This window comes from Rhinoderma darwinii, chromosome 3 (genome assembly GCF_050947455.1).
Source record: "Rhinoderma darwinii isolate aRhiDar2 chromosome 3, aRhiDar2.hap1, whole genome shotgun sequence".
Taxonomy (NCBI): domain Eukaryota; kingdom Metazoa; phylum Chordata; class Amphibia; order Anura; family Rhinodermatidae; genus Rhinoderma; species Rhinoderma darwinii.
In genome coordinates, this window is record NC_134689.1 from 152,429,682 (window position 1) to 152,448,727 (window position 19,046).

At 42.8% G+C, this 19,046-nt stretch overlaps 1 protein-coding gene across 1 annotated transcript in view; it reads right to left on the reverse strand.

Moving 5' to 3' along the window:
- The window catches only part of LEMD3 (LEM domain containing 3), a 36,766-nt gene that overhangs the window by 13,607 nt on the left and 4,113 nt on the right, over positions 1 to 19,046 (reverse strand). Inside the window, exons 2-5 of the mRNA XM_075856888.1 lie at positions 13,993 to 14,021; positions 11,536 to 11,602; positions 9,512 to 9,579; positions 3,700 to 3,779 (exon numbers count right to left, since the gene is read on the reverse strand). Coding sequence (XP_075713003.1) covers positions 3,700 to 3,779; positions 9,512 to 9,579; positions 11,536 to 11,602; positions 13,993 to 14,021 — 244 coding nt within the window. The remainder of the gene's footprint in view (positions 1 to 3,699; positions 3,780 to 9,511; positions 9,580 to 11,535; positions 11,603 to 13,992; positions 14,022 to 19,046) is intronic.

Below are 19,046 nucleotides of genomic sequence, written 5' to 3' on the forward strand. Positions count from 1 at the left end.
CTTTGTAAATTTCACCTCTACTTTGCCTTAATTCCTGCGCAATGTCTAAAGGGTTAAGAAACTTTCTAAATGCTGTTTTGAATACTTTGAGGGGTGCAGTTTTTAAAATGGGGTGACTTATTGGCGGTTTCTAATATCTAAGGACCTCAAAGCCACTTCACAACTGAACTGGCCCCTGTAAAAATAGCATTTTGAAATTTTCTTGAAAATGTGAGAAATTGCTGCTAAAGTTCTAAGCCTTGTAACGTCCTAGAAAAATAAAATTATGATCAAAAAACGATGCCAATCTAAAGTAGACATATGGGGGATGTTAGTTAGCAACATTTTTGTGTGGTATAACTGCCTGTCTTACAAGCAGATGCATTTAAATTGAGAAAAATGTTAATTTTTGCAATTTTTCACTAAATTTTGGTGTTTTTCACAATAAATACTGAATGTATCGGGCAAATTTTGCCAGTAACATAAAGTCCAATGTGTCACGAGAAAACAATCTCAGAATCGCTTGGATAGGTAAAAGCATTCCGGAGTTATTACCACATAAATTGAAACATGTCAGATTTGAAAAATGAGGCTCTGTCAGGAAGGTCAAAAGTGGCCAAAGAGGGAAGGGGTTAAAGTCTATAGGAAAATATGAGAAATCGTATACACCGCTTTATGGTTTGTGGCATTTCTCTAGGTTTGCCATTTTTCTCCACAGGCTTCTCTATAGTACGTCAGGTGAGACAACTATACATAATATTGCTTTTGAGTTGGTCTTATGCTTTGGGCGTACTGCTTGCTAATGTAAGCTCATCATTGGAGCTTCTATTCAAAAATGGCTTAAAGGGAATGTGTTGCCAGCAAAACATGTTTTTTTTTTAACAACAACCTACAAAAATGGAGTCAGTACACAGCTTTAGTATAATAAAAAATAACTTTTATTGATACAAAATATAAAACATGAAAAACAAATCACATGTTAAAAACAAGGATGACTACCACAGTGTGGAAAAAATGGAAACCAGACAGAGCATATGAACAACAATGTGTTAATATAAGAGTGTAATACTCTATGGGATAGCACAAAAAGGGATAAGATAAACCTATCTGAATGAATATATAGGGTCTTTGGACATGGTATATAGTTGTCAATATTGAGAGTAAACGAATGCCTAACCAAACCACACCTCAGTGTGGAAGAGGGCATGTAAATGAATGTTTTAGGACCTTACCCATAGTGTGCTATCCAGCTGTCTGGCGTCACACCCGACGCGCGTTTCGGCGGAGGAGCCTTCGTCCGCGCGTCGGGTGTGACGCCAGACAGCTGGATAGCACACTATGGGTAAGGTCCTAAAACATTCATTTACATGCCCTCTTCCACACTGAGGTGTGGTTTGGTTAGGCATTCGTTTACTCTCAATATTGACAACTATATACCATGTCCAAAGACCCTATATATTCATTCAGATAGGTTTATCTTATCCCTTTTTGTGCTATCCCATAGAGTATTACACTCTTATATTAACACATTGTTGTTCATATGCTCTGTCTGGTTTCCATTTTTTCCACACTGTGGTAGTCATCCTTGTTTTTAACATGTGATTTGTTTTTCATGTTTTATATTTTGTATCAATAAAAGTTATTTTTTATTATACTAAAGCTGTGTACTGACTCCATTTTTGTAGGTTGTTGTTCTAGTTGTTCTAGGAGTCATAGCTATTTATACATATAGTCATAGGCACTATCATATGCCCCTTCGTTCCTCACCACACATGATACCATTATGGATATAATTTAGGGGAATTTAGGTGGTCCTCCACCTTGGTTGTGTATGTTTTTTTTTTGTTCAAATTTTTTTTATTTTTTTCACGAGTCAGGAAATATTATAAATTAGATTCTAATTTATAATATTTCCCATTGCTGGTCACTAGATGGAGCTATTCCCAAAATTGCAGCATTGCATGTGGTAAAGCAACCACATTTCTTTTTGCTGCAAAATTGGGAAAAAAGCACTCGCTCTAGTGAGCTCTGAGAATCCCCCCCTCCTTTATCCTGGCTAGTGCCGGGATAAACGAGGGGATTGAACGGTCTAACCTCCTACACTGTGTGTCGCCATTTTTTGAGCGAACACACAGTGTAGTAGGTTTACATACAGTAGTAAACGTACACAAACCCGAACATACATTGAAATCTCTTACCTGCTCCTGCCGCCGCCGCTCCCTCCGGCCCGTCCGCTGCCGCTGGTCCAAGTGCACAAGTCCGGAAGCCGCGACCGGAAGTAGTAATCTTACTGTCCGGCCGCGACTTCCGGTCCACAGGAAAATGGCGCCGGACGGCGCGCATTTCAAATTGGACTGTGTGGGAGCGGCGCATGCGCAGTTCCCACACAGACGGCGTACACAGAAGTGGATGGGACGGGACCCGTTCGCAGTCCCTATGGGACTGTGGCTGCCGTATTCCATGTCTGTATGTGTCGTTAATCGACACATACAGAAATGGAAAAAAAAATGGCAGCCCCCATAGGGAAGAAAAAGTGAAAAAAATAGAAAAAAGTAACACAAATAAATAAAAACGTTTTTAATAAAACACTAACATTAAACTGACATGAAATTTTTTTTTGTGGTGACACTGTTCCTTTAAGTAGCAATTACGTAATTTGTCACCTGAATATATTCTACTTGGCCGGAGGAGCAATCCAAAACTTCAGCCAGGGAACACTCAGGAAATAGGATTTCCCTGAGAATCGGTTGTACACTACAGGAAGACAGTTTGCAGCCTGTACGTGATCTAGATTACAGACGGTCATAAAATAAGGGAAGGCAATGAAACTGGAAAGAACGGAGATTCCTCCAGCAGCTAATGGAAACAATTCTAACACTGTATTAGGGAGATTCTAATTACTTAAAGTCAAATTTAATCTTTTGGAATGCTGCATATGAATTTTTTTTTTGTCTTCTTTTGAGAGACAGTGTTTTCCTATTGTTTAAAACTGGAGCTAATTTCCCATTATTTATACAACACGTTTCCGAACATGTCACTATAGCGCTTTCACAACATTGTGACAGCCCGATACGGTGTGTGCAGGAGCACATAGTGCAATCAAAGGTAGACCGTTCATTTATGTGGGACAGGTGGGAAAGGGTTAATACATTTTATTAGTCATGAAAAAGTTAGGCGTCATGCACACGACCGCATTTTTGCGGGTGTATACTATCCGCAATTGCAGATAGTATAAAATGCATGATCTCCGTTGGGCCTATGCATACGACCATGGTTTCCATGGTCCGTGCATTGCCCGGAGCGCAAAAAAAAATATAAAAAAAAAAAAAAAAAAAAAAAAAGAAGGGACGACATGTCCGCGTTTGCGATCCGGACTCATAGGAATCAATGCACATCTTCTGTGTGCATGGTCCGTGATTGCGGACGGCCCGTGGATGACACTGGCTGTATGCAGGGGGCCAAAGTGTTCAATCACTAGTGTGTGTTTATAGTCTCTGTGCAATGGTCTGCTCCACAATGCTGCATTCAGTGGATGGAGAAATGCGTGTTGTATAGAACAGAAAACTGCATGCAGATACTGAACACCAAGCAACAAGAGAAAAGACATCTTTTATATACAGTATGTAGAGTGTGTAAGAACCGTGTCTTTATAGGATGATGCTTTCCATTATGCTGTAGGACATTTGCAATGATATCACCTTTTGGCTGAAATGCTCTCACCTGATTCCAACATCTTTTCCAGACTGTAAAATCCACGTCAATGAATTGTTCAACTCACTGATATAGTCTTGATCAAACTCCTATAGATAAAACAAAGTTACCAGAGTTTATAGCAAGCAATAAAAAAAAAAAGGATTTTTTAATAATTTTTTTTTAAAAAAAGGCAAAATTATAATGTACCAACACTGAATTAACTAAAGAAGGTGTTTGTACCAAATGCCCAAGATAATCACTAAAATAGCCTAAACTTATAAAACCTAACCATCTTTAAAGGCTACGTAAACCTTTGATTTATTTCAATAAAATAACGTATTAGATGTTTTTAAACAACTTATTACTTTTTGAGTACCAGCTTGTATCTATTCTGGATACATAGAAGCTGTATCTTGCACTTAAACATGAATCCGTCAGGCGTGGCCTGTACCTTGATGTGAGCAGTCGCACGGAGTAGGCGCTCCCGCTCGGCGATACACATTTATCCTGTACATAACAGCCGGTGGATGCACACAGATTTCACTCGCAGTGCTAGCAAGGTATAGTGACTGCTGGGGTGACTCTGGAGAGTTGGCGTGATGACTCGCACTAAGAAATCCCTCCTTGAAGGGGGAGACCGCATGGCTCAAAATGGCGCTGGCTCTAACACTCCCAGGCAGGTGAGGCAAAATGAAAGAGCTGCGGATACGGCGGCGAGACTGGAGCGGTATGCTAGACCGTCTGCCTCTGCAGCATGCAGGGATAGAGAGGTGCTGACAGTGGCGGACATATTGGTGGATGAAGCGGACGACACTGGTGTGGAGGAGGAGAAGGAGGCAGGCTGTGACAAGGATATACTGGGGTCCGGGACGGACATGTTGGAGCATGCTGACACGGCCATCATTAGGCCTTCAGCACAGGCCCTGTTGAATTCCGCCACCATAACCGACAGGACTAGATGGATTGCCAGTGGAATTGTATAAACAATTTGGCGATGTATTGCTTCCGGAACTATTGACGGTGTTTGGAGAGGCCTTGACATCAGGATCTCTACCGAGCACTATGCAAGAAGCCATAATAGTCGTACTGCTGAAACCTGGAAAAGATCCGCTTATGCCAGATTCGTATAGGCCAATCTCCCCACTACCGGTTGATGTTAAAATTATTGCAAAGGCCTTGGCTGTATGTCTTTCAAGGGCTATCACTAGTCTGATACATCCAGACCAGACTGGCTTTATGCCTGCAAAGTCTACGGCCATTAACCTTAGACGCTTGTATTTAAACATGAAGATTCCAGTGGATAATCCAGGGAAACTAGCTGTCTGCTCTTTGGATGCGGCCAAGGCCTTTGACAGCATAGAGTGGGAGTTACTTTGGAGAGTTCTGGAGAAGATGGGATTTGGGGAGAAGTTTATTGCTTCTGTTCGTCTCTTATATAAGGCTGCTGTGGCTCGGGTACGGGTGAATGGTGCTTTAACGGAACTGTTTGGGCTGGGTAGGGGTGCTCGACAGGGATGTCCTTTATCACCGTTACTATTTGCGATTGTCATAGAGCCCGTGGCGGACAGTATCCGACAACATCCGGGGATTGTGGGTTTTCGTCGTGTTGGGGTATGTGCACACACACTAATTACGTCCGTAATTGACGGACGTATTTCGGCCGCAAGTCCCGGACCGAACACAGTGCAGGGAGCCGGGCTCCTAGCATCATACTTATGTACGATGCTAGGAGTCCCTGCCTCGCTGTAGGACCACTGTCACGTACTGAAAACATGATTACAGTACGGGACAGTTGTCCTGCAGCGAGGCAGAGACTCCTAGCATCGTACATAAGTATGATGCTAGGAGCCCGGCTCCCTGCACTGTGTTCGGTCCGGGACTTGCGGCCGAAATACGTCCGTCAATTACGGACGTAATTAGTGTGTGTGCACATACCCTTAGGATAAAGGAAAGGATAGCCCTGTACACTGACGACATGCTTCTCTTCTTAGGAGACACGGGGCATACTTTGGATAATGCAATTGGTGTCATCAGACGATATGGCCCATATTCTGGGTTAACCATCAATTGGACTAAATCAGATTTGCTCCCGATAGATGAACCTTTAGTGGAGTTGGATAGGGAACATAGCCCGCTGCAGTGTGCTACTGTTATCAAATAATTGGAAATAAAGATATCAACAGTGCTGACTGATTTAAAAACACCTAAATTTGGACCCCCTGATTACTAAATTTAGACAAACTGGTGGCCTGGTATAGGTTACCCATCTCATTAATAGGGCGTACCAATCTGATTAAGATGGTGTGGATGCCTCAGCTGTTATACTTTTTGCATAATTCACCTGTATTCACTTGGATACCCCAACGATTCTTTTTGATGGTTAAATCGGCTGTTTAGGGATCTTATATGGAAGAAAGGGCATGTACGTATAAAATTAGATACATTGCAGAGGAAAGTTGGATGGTGGTTGGCGGCCCCTAATCCGGGGATATATTATGTGGCGGCACAGGTACAACACCTTAGGGGGTGGGGGATGGATGAGTCAGACTCTGTGCAGGGTATACTAAGACATTTCACGCAGTGTGAGAGGTTGTTTGAAGCTTTAGAGGTTGGTAAATTTAAGACACATACTAAGGCCTCATGCACACGACCGTGTTTTTGCGGCCGCAATTCCCCCGAAAATGCACGGGAGAATTGCGGCCCCATTCTTTTCTATGGGGCCGTGCACACGACCGTAGTTTTTGCGGTCCGTGCACGGCCCGGGAGCCCGGACCGCAGAAAGAACGGGCATGTCTTATTACGGCCCGGCTCTGCGGTCCGGGCTCATTGAAAACAATGGCCGCGGCCATGTGCATGTCCCGCGATTTGCGGGCGGCCTGCGGCTGACAGTCCGCAGCCGGCCGACCCGAAAATCACGGCCGTGCACACGGCTACGGTCGTGTGCATGAGGCCTAAGAGGTTGCCCACGTTATATCAAATACATAGAGTATGGGGGGGGAAGGTAAAAGATCTTTTGGGAATTCATGGACATACACAGATCACTCCTCTATGGAATAAACCTGGTTTACCTGAGGTTGCGAGCCTGGAAGGATTTGGGAGATGGAAATATAAGGGAATATTCTGGTTGGCACAGGTTTATAAGGAGGGAGCTTTGAAACGGTTCTCGGATTTGAAATCTGAATTTGCTTTGTCTAATGATTCCTTTTTTGAATACTTACAACTGAGACACGACTTGGGCACAGCAGCCAATATAGGAGATACAATCACGTTCACTACGAATCCGATTGTTACTCTTGTTGGTGATACGGCAAAATCTAAGGGACTTATCTCATTGGTGTATAAATATCATGGATATAGAGTACTCTAAACGACCTCTTGGGGTTAAAGAAAAGTGGGAAAGAGATATTGGCAGGAGATAGTGGAGTACATCCCCAGATTGTCTCTGAGTGAGGCACATAGGTTGTCGCATTTGTATCTTCTACACCGGGTATATAAAACGCCTCAGTTCTTATTCGACATTGGACTGAGGGATAATCCTCTATGTAATCGGTGCAAGGTTCATAATGCGGACCTCTTACATATGATGTTGTCATGCCCACATCTGGAAACATTCTGGAGTGACATGGTGGAGATCGTTTATGGGGTATATTCTGCTAATCTTACAAGGGGTGTGTGTGCGTGTTGGGCTATGTGACCAATCTAATGGGTTCTGAGGTATTTAAAACTGCTGTAGCTCGGTTGCTATACATGGCAAGGAAATTAATTGCTCAGAAATGGTTGCAGGATCTTCCTCCTACGGGTAGAATATGTTGCCAAAGTGAATTGGCTTGTATCCATGGAAAAACCTATATAGTCGAAACGGGGTACCTTAAAAAAATTTGAGGAGATGTGGGCATTATGGCTGGATGGCTCGGGTCTAGCATCTGTGGAGCTAGTAAGAGATAGGGGGATATTTAGGAACATTGTTGGAGAAATATAGGGATATAATGAGACGGTATGAATATGTTACGGTTTAACATACTGCTGATGGATGTTACTACGTTTAGAACTGCTGGGTGGTGTATATTGCTTAAAGGAATATTGTCGCCAGAAAAACATGTTTTTTTTTTTTTAATTAAACATTTAGTGTGTAGGTGATTAAACATTGTTCAAATTTTTTTTATTTTTTTCACGAGTCAGGAAATATTATAAATTGGATTCAATTGGATTCAAATTTATAGTATTTACCATTTCTGGTCACTAGATGGAGCCATTCCCAAAATTGCAGCATTGCATGTGGTAAAGCAACCACATAGCTTTTCTGCTGCAAAATTGGGTAAAAAGCCCTCGCTCTAGTGAGCTCTCAGCATCCCCCCCTCCTTTATCCTGGCTAGTGCCGGGATAAACGAGGGGTTTGAATGGTCTAACCTCCTACACTGTGTGTCGCCATTTTTTGAGCTAACACACAGTGTAGTAGGTTTACATACAGTAGTAAACGTACACAAACACGAACATACATTGAAATCTCTTACCTGCTCCTGCCGCCGCGGCTCCCTCCGGCCCGTCCGCTCCGTCTTCTGCCGCTGGTCCAAGTGCACAAGTCCGGAAGCCGCGACCGGAAGTAGTAATCTTACTGTCCGGCCGCGACTTCCGGTCCACAGGAAAATGGCGCCGGACGGCGCCAATTTCAAATTGGACTGTGTGGGAGCGGCGCATGCGCAGTTCCCACACAGACGGCGTACATTGAAGTGGATGGGACGGGAGCCGTTCGCAGTCCCTATGGGACTGTGGCTGCCGTATTCCATGTCTGTATGTGTCGTTAATCGACACACACAGAAATGGAACAAAAAATGGCAGCCCCCATAGGGAAGAAAAAGTGTAAAAATAAGAAAAAGTAAAACACAAACACACAAATAAATATAAACGTTTTTAATAAAGCACTAACATCTTTAACATATCAAAAAAAAAATTGTGATGACACTGTTCCTTTAATGACATGTTATTCTGGTGGATTGGGGTGGATTCTTTCCCATGTGTACTAGGTTGGAGGGGAGGTGTTATCTGTTAATGTTTATTTCTTTTGTACTGCTTGTGCTTTTTTGTACTTGTATGTGCATGTATTGTGGAAAAAAAACCAAAAACATGTGAAAACTTTTGTGTTCTAATACAAAGTTACTTAATTTAAAAAAAACAAAAAACATGAATCCGTCAGGTCAGCGGGACTAACTGCTTCGGTGACAGCCGGTCCAGCTGTTATCGATCACATCTAAATGATGAACTTAGAAGCAGTTTGTCCCGCTGACCTGACGGATTTGGGTTTAAGTGCAAGATACAGCTTCTATGTATATAGAATACATACAAGCTGTTTTAAATACCGGTGATTCTGCTGCATCTCTACTTAATTCTATGGGGAGTGAGGGCGCACAAGCTGCCTTTCCTGCATATACTATAGACTTGTATGAGAGGACAGTAGCAGCCAAGAGCACTTGCACTGATATTTGCATCACTCTCCATAAGGCTAAATGAGGAGTCCCCATGAATCTCCTTCCCTTTCGCCCCACATTTAGAGGTGTAACAATGGACACAAGATCACAGTTCTTTCCATTGGTGGTACCCCACCAATCAGATATTTAGGATATTCTATACATTTCAGTTAGGTTACATACACCTGCGACACAATCGGTTCCATGCACCTGAATGGGGTTGTTCCTGCTGTGCACACATTCTTCAACTCGCATTAAGATGAACAGGACAGTGGCAGAAACTTGTATAACAATCGGCCACGCAGTACCCCTTTCATAAAGAGTAGATACATTGGTTGTGCAATGTAGAAAAAGGAAAGAAACAAAAGATGGCTGACCTGTAAATACTCTGCTGCCTCCTGGACGGAAATATATCTGTATTTAGCATCACCACATGTGTAATCCCCTACAGCAATGACAAAAAAAAAAAAAAAAGTGGGAATAAAGAATTAAACAAATTATAAAATCTGTGCTCTTGATAAAAGTGAAACCTACTTTGCAATCGCAACTGGTAAGATGGTGAACAAATTAAAGTCTAAATAGTTAGGATTAAAATATTACACATGAAATAGATAGGATTCCACCACGAAAACAGGGGGAAAAAAAATCTTTGTCAAAAGGTTTTTTTTGGGAATGTCTTTGAGAAAGGGATAACCCTTTTCTCCGCAACGGCAAAGCCAACCTAAAATCTGAACCAAATCATACATTTCTTATAGTGCATGAGGCCCCTGTCACAGTGGAATGGTCCAATGTGCCTACAGGCTAGTCCTATGTAGGGTTGTCACGATACCAGAATTTGTACTTCGATACCGATAGTTTGTGTAGTATTGCAATTTCAATACAAAAACAAAACTTTGCCAACAGTAATAAAAAAAAAAAATTCTTCTATTTTCTGATGTGAGGCGCGAGGTGTGATGATGAATTTTTAATGTGCCTCGCATTAGTAGTAATAAACTCCATCATGTTTCTCGGTCATAATGGGTTAATGTGCAAGGTACATGATGGGGTTAATTATTATTAATGTGAGGCACATGGAGGTTAAATTCATCACACCTCGCGCCTCACAATAAGTGAAAATAGTTTTTATTTTATTTTTTTTACAGCGTACACATCATAAATGACGCAAAAAAAATTGTTGTGCAGGTTATTACGGCCGCGCCAATACCGAATGTGTATATTTTATGTATTGACTTATTTTAATGTATATTGTAAAAAAGGCGTATGTGTATTTTTTTTTATTGATCATCACTTTATTTTTAAACTTTAATGTACTGGCATAGATCTATATGCCAGTACATTAGCCCGTGTACTGATAAGTACACAGGCAGTTGTTAGTACATACCAAAGTATGCCCTAACAACAGGAAATATGGTAAGACAGCCCTGGGGTCCTTCAATAGACCATGGGCTGTCTGCCCATATATGGTATGTCCGACAATCGCGTCACAGGGATTTCCCCCTTCTCATTTACCCCTGGAATGCTGCGTTCCGCTTTGATCGCAGAATTCAGGGGAATAACAGCGGAGATGAGAGGTTTCTCATCTCCGCCGTTAGGCCGGGGCTGCGGCTGTGTAATATAGCCATTGCCCCGCTCCTAACAAGTGCACGCGTGCCCGGTCAGCATAAAGTGATGTGACCAGCGCTGCATTAATGAGCAGCGGCGCAGGCACTGAAGACAGAACATAGGGGTGTTTTTCAGTGTGCCCGCCATGTTCGGTCTTCATTGCCGGCAATAATTAGCGCATCACAGCATCCTGACGGTGCGCACTTCTCAGGACTTAGGAGTGGGGCAATGACTGTATTACACAGCCGCAGCCCCGCTCTAACAACATTCATGTGTTACTATACTTAGCTGGGCAGCAGCTCAGCATCGAAATACACAAAATAACGGTACCGAACCGTTTGAGGGCGCATGGCATCTAAACAGTATCGAAGTTTAGATGCATCGTGCATCCCTAGTCTTATGTAATGTATCCACAGGCTAACTGAATATGACTAAACATGGCATCAGTCAGTCCATTAAGTTATCCTATGGGTGCTTTTATGGACAAATCTGTGGACTATACCATATATTTTGTTTTTATACAGACAACTGCACTGATATAAGAAAGGTATGTGGGCAGAATTTTAAATACATGTATATTAGAGGTCTGTATGATTTCTTATTCTATAAATAGAAAAAAATAAAAAAGTGGACAACCCCTTTAACTCAGATAACACTCAAATGGGCAATGAACAGAAAATTGAAAATGTATATCTTTAGCAATTATGTAAGTGATCTATAATGTGTATTGCAAGTTCAGTATAATCCAAGTCTCATCCAGAATGCAGCCAATAGAAAACTTTTTTTTAAATAAATTTACCTGCTCTTTTTGCCAATTTATCATGCAGTTTATGCAGTGTTTTCATCAGGAGATTTTTCTCAGCTGTCTAAAACAAAACAGATCTGCATCAATACAAATATGAAAAATTTGAGTGGGACAAAAACCAATATCACAGAAACAAAGAGGCAGGAAACTAAATGTACTTATTGTTACTATGCAATACGGTTTTCGGGTATGTTCACACGGAGTGTTTTCAGCAGTTTTTCGGGCCGTGAACAACCCGATAAACGGATGAAAAAAATCAGAAGCAGAACGCCTCCAAACACCTGCCCATTGATTTCATTGCCCATTTTTCATTGACACTATAGAAAAACAGCTCCAAAAATGGCCGTCAAAAACGCCACGAAAAACTTGTTTTATTTAAAAAAAATGCCTGAAAATCAGGAGCGGTTATCCCTTGAAAACAGCTCCGTATTTTCAGACGTTTTTGATTTTGTGTGTGCACATACCCCAAGAGTAATATTCTAAATGCATACTACCGCTACTGCTTTATACGATTGGTTTATGGCTTTGACATTGAAGAGAATTTGTCATGGAGGTACACAAAATAATCACATACCTCCGTGACACAGGAGTTCTGGTTCCCACTTAGAACAGGGGCCGCGGTCTGAAGCTTCAAATAAGATTGCCGAGATGGAAATACCCCTTTAATTTGATAATGTAAATATATTTACTTTATCAAATACATTTATTTTTCAAAAATGTACTATTATTCACATGAAAATTCTTCTCCACCCAGGCTCCTCTTTATTGTTTGGCAGCTGTTGTCTATGGTTACGACCACCACGCAAGTCTAGCAGCTGCGCCGTTCTAAATTTTTTTTACTTTGAGGATGGCTGGGAACTCAGGGGCGCGCGTGCTCCCTGCCTGGCCACCTCACTGCAGCTCTATTCAAATCTATAGGATGGCTCCCGAGCACGCGCAGCAGCTGTTCTATAGTGCTGCACAGGGCACATAGCTGCCAAGCCCTGATGAAGGAAGTCACTGTGCGAAGTGAATTGGGGAAATGAAAGGGATCGTGGCAAACAAGCTAACCATGCTGGTTGACAAGTAGGCAGCGTTTGCAAAAGCATACAGAGGTATCGGGAGCGCGCATGGTGGAGTGAGTGACAGGGGGATTGTACCTCCCACAAATGGTCCTGATCGTGGGTATGTAGCAAGAAATGCTATAAAAACAAAAATCATGGTAAAAAATAAAATAAAATTGACAATACCAGGAGCTTCTGTTTTTATCATGCATTTGAGCTAGCTTAAAAAAAATGGGAATAACCCTTTAAGCTCAGGACATTTTTGTCCCCTCAAAGGTGCATTAAAATTTGCAACTGCACGTCCGTACAAAAATATTAGGGCCTAAGAGCTTACCTGCACAACCAGAGTCGCGAATATGACTGCACCTATATAATAGTACAGTCATTTGCATGAAGGTTGCAAAAGTGTCTGGAGCTTAGAGTTCTTCCATTATGTAATGTGAGGCGCGAGGTGTGATGATGAATTGTGCCTCACATTAATAGTAATTAACCCCATTATGTTTCTCAGTCAAAGTGTAATGTGTAAGGTACATGATGGGGTTAATTACTATTAATGAGATGCACATGGAGGTTAAATTCATCATCACACCTCATGCCTCACAATAATAAGTGAAAGCAGTTTTTATTTTATTTTTTAACAGCGTACAAATAAATGATGCTAAAAAATTGTTGTGAAGGTTATTACAGCGGTTATAGAGCGGGGTTCCGGCTGTATAATACAGTCATTGCCCCATTCCTGACAGAAAGTGCGTGCCCGGTCAGCATGAGGAGATGCGGCCGGCGCTGCACTAATGAGCGGCGGTTAAGTGACCGAGGACAGAACATGTTCTGTCTTCAGTGCCGGCGCTCATTAGTGAAGCGCCGGCCGCATCGCATCATCCTGACAGCGCGCACTTGTCAGGACTCTGGAGCGGGGCAGTGGTTGTATTACACAGCCGCAGCCCCGATCCAATGAATTCATGTGTTACAATGCTCATCTGTGCTGCCGCACAGCTCAGTATCGAAATACACGAAATAACGGTATCGAACCGTTTGGGGATGCACAGTATCGAAGTTGCGATGCATCCCTACTTTGGTTAGAGATCACTGTATTATGAAATGGGAATTATCCTCTAAATGTAAAATTCACATCTCAGACATTTCTGGCAGCAAACTCAGCTATTTCCAGAACCCCGACCACCTCTGCACTGATTTGCTGCCTGGATGCAGTGGCCAGCAGCCATCTCACCAGGCACGTAGACTACCAAACAATGCATTAAAAAATTGTCATCTAGAGGAGCGGTCCTCTCAAAGAATAATGCCAGTCGGCATGTTATATGATGGAACTAAAAATTTGTCAAAGGAAAGCTGGTCTGGAGAAAGGGGGGGGGGGGGGTGTCCTTTGGAGATGTTTTACTGAAATACTTACATTGCTAGGAAGATCATCAGGGCTTCTTACTAGGAGGAAAAAAAAAAAAAAAAAGTGGTGTTAAGCCTTGTAATAATGCATTTATCTTACATCGTCTAACCATAAAAGGAACATTTTATGTCTACGATGATCTACCGCGGATGGATGTTGACAATGATCACACAGAAGTACAGTATTGTGGTCTCTACAGCCTTGACTCCAGACTGATGAATTGTTGCAAACTACCAGAGATTTGTGCACAGCTGCAGATGTGTTTAGCTCACAGAGCATTGCATACACCGGCTACAATTATATACACTTTGCGGACAGCAGGACTTTGCTGCTTCTGAATGTACACAACAGTGTTCTCATTCACGGACAGCAAAAATATCTTGAAAATGGCGAGGAATTGAAACAAAAGTATATTAGAATGTTGTATAACTGCCTTCATTAAGCACCTGGTCACATCAGCGTTGTCTTAGTGTCCCCCCGTATGAGCTTTGTCGGGGGAACCCTTTAACTGAAACCTTAGCTTCCATTTGCACCACCATTGATCTCAATGGTGACGGATACTTTGCTAATGGTGTCCGTTTGTCACCATTGTGAAAGGGTTCAGTTTTTGTTTTTTTTACGGAATCAATACCGTAGTCGACTGCGCTATTGATTCAGTCAAAACAATGAACCCTGTCACAACGGTGATGCGAACAGAAGCTATTGTTTGCCTTTCTGTTGAGGGGTACCCCCCGACTGAATCCTCCGACAGAACCCCTCAACGGAAAGACAGCGCTGATGCGAACACACCCTAATAGATTAACCTCTTAACGCCGAAGGACGGATATATCCGTCCTCTGCAGCTGCGGGTACTGAGACTGTACCCACGCGATCAGCGGCTGGAGCACGGCTGTTATACTCAGCCTGGCTCCTGCTGCAACTGCCGGAATCGAAGCGCGCTCCGATTCCGGCAGTTTAACCCATTAAATGCCGCTGTCAATAGTGACAGCGGCATCTAATGTGTTTGACAGAGGGAGGGAGCTCCCTCTGTCACCCGATCGGCGCCCCCGCAAACAAATCGCGGGTCGCCGTCGGGTTTCCATGGCAGCGGGGGGGTCTAACAAAGACCCCCAGGTCTGCCTTCAGCATCTGCCTGTTAGGTCATGCCTCCGGCATCCCCTAACAGATTGCCTGTCAGTTTTACACTGACAGGCAATAATGCTTTGGTATACGAAGTATACCAAAGCATTATATATGCGATCGGCACATCGCATAGTGAAGTCCCCTGGTGGGACTAAAAAAAAAAAAAGTCAATCAGTTAAATAAAGTTGGTGAAAAAAAAATAATAATAATTAGTGAAAATCAAATAAAACGACTTTTTTTGCCCATAAAGTGGTTTTATTTAGTAAAAGTGTCAAAACAAAATCACACATACACATATATGGTAGCCCCGCGATCGTAACAACTTGACCAATAAAATGAACACATTAATTAAACCGCCGGATGAACGGCGTCCAAAAAAAACGCAAAAAACGGCAAAATTCTCTCTTTTCTCCCATTCCCCCCATAAAAAATAAAACAAAAGTTAATCTATAAGTCCTATGTACCCCAAAACTGTACTAATGAAAACTACACATTGGCCCGCAAAAATCAAGCCCACATACGGCCACATTGACGGAAAAATAAAAACGTTACGGCTCTTGGAATGCGGCGATGCAAACACAAGTCATTTTTTTTCTAAAAGGCTTTTTATTGTGCAAACGTAGGAAAAACATATAAAACCTTTACATATTTGGTATCCCCGTAATCATGCTGACTCATAGAATAAAGTTAACATGTTATTTACGCTGCATAGTAAACGGCGTAAATTTATAACGTGAAAATTAATGCTGGAATAGCTGCTTATTTTCAATTCTCTCCTAAAATAAAGTTAATCGATATATGATAAGCATCTAAAAATGGTACAATTACAAAATACAACTCGTCCCACAAAAAACAAGCCCTTATACGTCTATATAGAGGGAATACAAAAACAGTTATGACTCTTGGAATGCGACCGTGAAAAAAACAAAAAATAATCCTTGGTCATTAACGTGCAAAATGGCCCGGTCATTAAGGGGTTAAAGAAGCACTCTGGCAAAACGTTTTCATCTCCTATCTCATTTTCTAAACCTGATTAGGTGAAAGGTAGTGTCATTTTCTTTTTCTCACTGAGCGCTTTACTTTAACCCTTGAAGGACCAGGCCCAATTTTGCCATTGAGGACAGAACAACTTTTTTATCTGCATCCCGGCCTCACAACTTTATTTTAATTTTTTGTTGCTTTCTGCGGGACGAGTTGCACTTTATGTAGGTGCCAAATTCATTAGCATTTGATTTATACAAAAAAACAGTTCAACTGAAGTTTTTATTTTTTTCTACAACATACACTGATCATAAACGACACTATGTTTACTGTGCAGGTTGTTCCGGGGGGGGGGGGGGGGGGGAGAATCTTTAACTATTAACTATAATGTACTAGCATACGGTAGTACATTAGCCTTGCACGGATAGTACACAGGCAGTTAATAGGACATACCGAAGTAATGCCCTAGCAGGACATATAGTCACACAGCCCTGGTGTCCTTCAGTGAACCCTGGGCTGTCTGTCCATATAAGATCTGGGCCTCGATCACATCACAGGGATTTCTGGTGACACGCTGAAAGAGGCCCCCCCTCACTCTTTCGTTGTGAATGCCATGGAAAATTATGGATTTCAACACGCCAGACACTTTGTTGTGAAGGGAGATAAGCTGTTGCCAGGAGTGTCTAACAAAAGTTTGTCTCCCACTCCCGATTAAAATAATATACACGTGTGTGCGTGCATGTTTAACAGGGAGTTTCGAGGACATAGCTGTTGACCAAGCAATCGTTCAGCCCACAGTTATCTTATGTGTATAGGCAGTTTTATGTGGTGTCAAAAACTTTTAAGCGGAGGTGGTTGAGGGTCAGTTTCCTCCACCTTTTGAAAAAGGATGGATAGAAATGACAGACCAATTATGGTCCACAGCCTCAGGCCTGGTGGACAGAGAAATGCTGCACGTAAAGTTTCCTGCCAGGTAGGGAAAAAAAAAACTACTGACAATTTTACAGTCAAGACCTCATGCACACAAACATATTTTTTTCCACCCGTAAATACGGGTCCTTGGTCACACGTATTCGACCCGTATTGCACCAGTATTTACGGACCCGTGCCCGTAAATACGGGTCCGGTGTCACCCGTATTTACGGGCACGTTTTCGCTGCAAAATTGCACTGCACTAATCGGCAGCCCCTTCCCTCCATCAGTGCAGGATAGAGAGAAGGGGCAGCCCTTTCCGTAGTAAAAGTAAAAGAAATTCATACTTACCGGCCGTTGTATTGGTGACACGTCCCTCTTTCGACATCCAGCCCGACCTCCCTGGATGACGCGGCAGTCCATGTGACCGCTGCAGCCTGTGATTGGCTGCAGCGGTCACATGGGCTGAAACTTCATTCCGGAAGGCCAGATTGGAGGAAGAAGCAGGGAGTTCTGGGTAAGTATGAACTTCTATTTTTTTACACGTTGATCTATATTGTGATCGGTAGTCACTGTCCTGAGTGCTGAAAGAGTTACTGCCGATCGTTTAACTCTTTCAGCACCCTGGACAGTGACTATCCCCTGACGTTGCCTAGCAACGCTCTCGTAATTACGGGTGCGCACACGTAGTCACCCGTAATTACGGAAGCCCCATAGACTTCTATGGGACAGCCCGTGCCGTTATTACGGACTGAAATAGGACATGTTCTATCATTTTCAATGGCACGGGCACCTTCCCGTAAGCATATGGGGAGGTACAAGTCTATGGGCCAGTAATTACGGGCGTTTTTACGTTCGTGTGCATGAGGCCTAAGGCCTCATGCACGCGTACGTGCTATTGCGGCCGCAATTCCCCCCGAAAATCCACGGGAGAATCGCGGCCCCATTCATTCCTATGGGGCCATCCACACGACCGTGGTTTTCACGGTCCGGGCTCATTGAAAATAATGGCCGAGGACATGTGCACGGCCCACGATTTGCGGGCGGCTCGTGGCGGTCACTCCGTCTACCCGGAAATCATGGCCGTGCACATGGCTACGGTCATGTGCATGAGGCCTAAAAGTAATGGGATCAGTTTAGATGTCAGTTTCCCTCCAACTCTGTGTAGCAAAAAGATGGAGGGAACAAACAGTAACCACCTACAGGTGTGAACTAGCCGTATTACTTATTGGAGCATTTTTCAGCAAAATCTCACATTGATGGTGGCTGTTATTGCCACCTATGGCAATCTCCTGAACAAGAGGGTCCAGGCGCTTCATTGCCATGAGGGAAGGCCATGCATGCACAGAAATCACTTGAACAGGGCTGAGCTGCAATACCAGACACAGCCCATAGTGTGGTTTCTGGAAGAAAGCAAAAATGATTTTCTAATCTCATGCAACCACTTCAAATAGAAACCAATCATCAAGCAGGAGCAGTCCAAGTGTAATCCTGCAGGGCTGCAAAAATGTCACGTTTCCCACCCTCAGTGCATGAGAGCCCCATTACAAATGCTTTTTCCATTCTTCAATAGGTAAAAATTAATTCTTATTTTCATTCACAGTTGACATTTGGAAGTGTTTCAAACCTTCCTGTTGCCATGGGGCCCACCATATTCAGCATTTCTAAACGCTCAGTAATGAAAAACGCTCGCGGGAAAAAGAAGCGACATGCCCTATCTTGAGGCGTTTTCTGCCTCAAAAACCCCATTGAAATCAATGCGAGACGGAAATAAACACTTTTTTGCCACATTTTTCGGCAAAAAACGCTCGCGGTTATTCCATCTTTCTGTTGGAGATAACAAAAAAAACGGCAAAAAAAAACACATGTGGCACAAAACCACTTTAAAAAAAAAACTGAGCTGATTTTTCCAGGCAGAATTTCCTGCCTTCAAAAAACTCTGTGAACATACCCTAAGATGGTGTCTTGGTGTGCATGCTCCCAATACACAGCCGAAGCACAACGTGTAAGCTTCAGCCATAAATCGCAAAAGTCCATGCTCTCCGAGG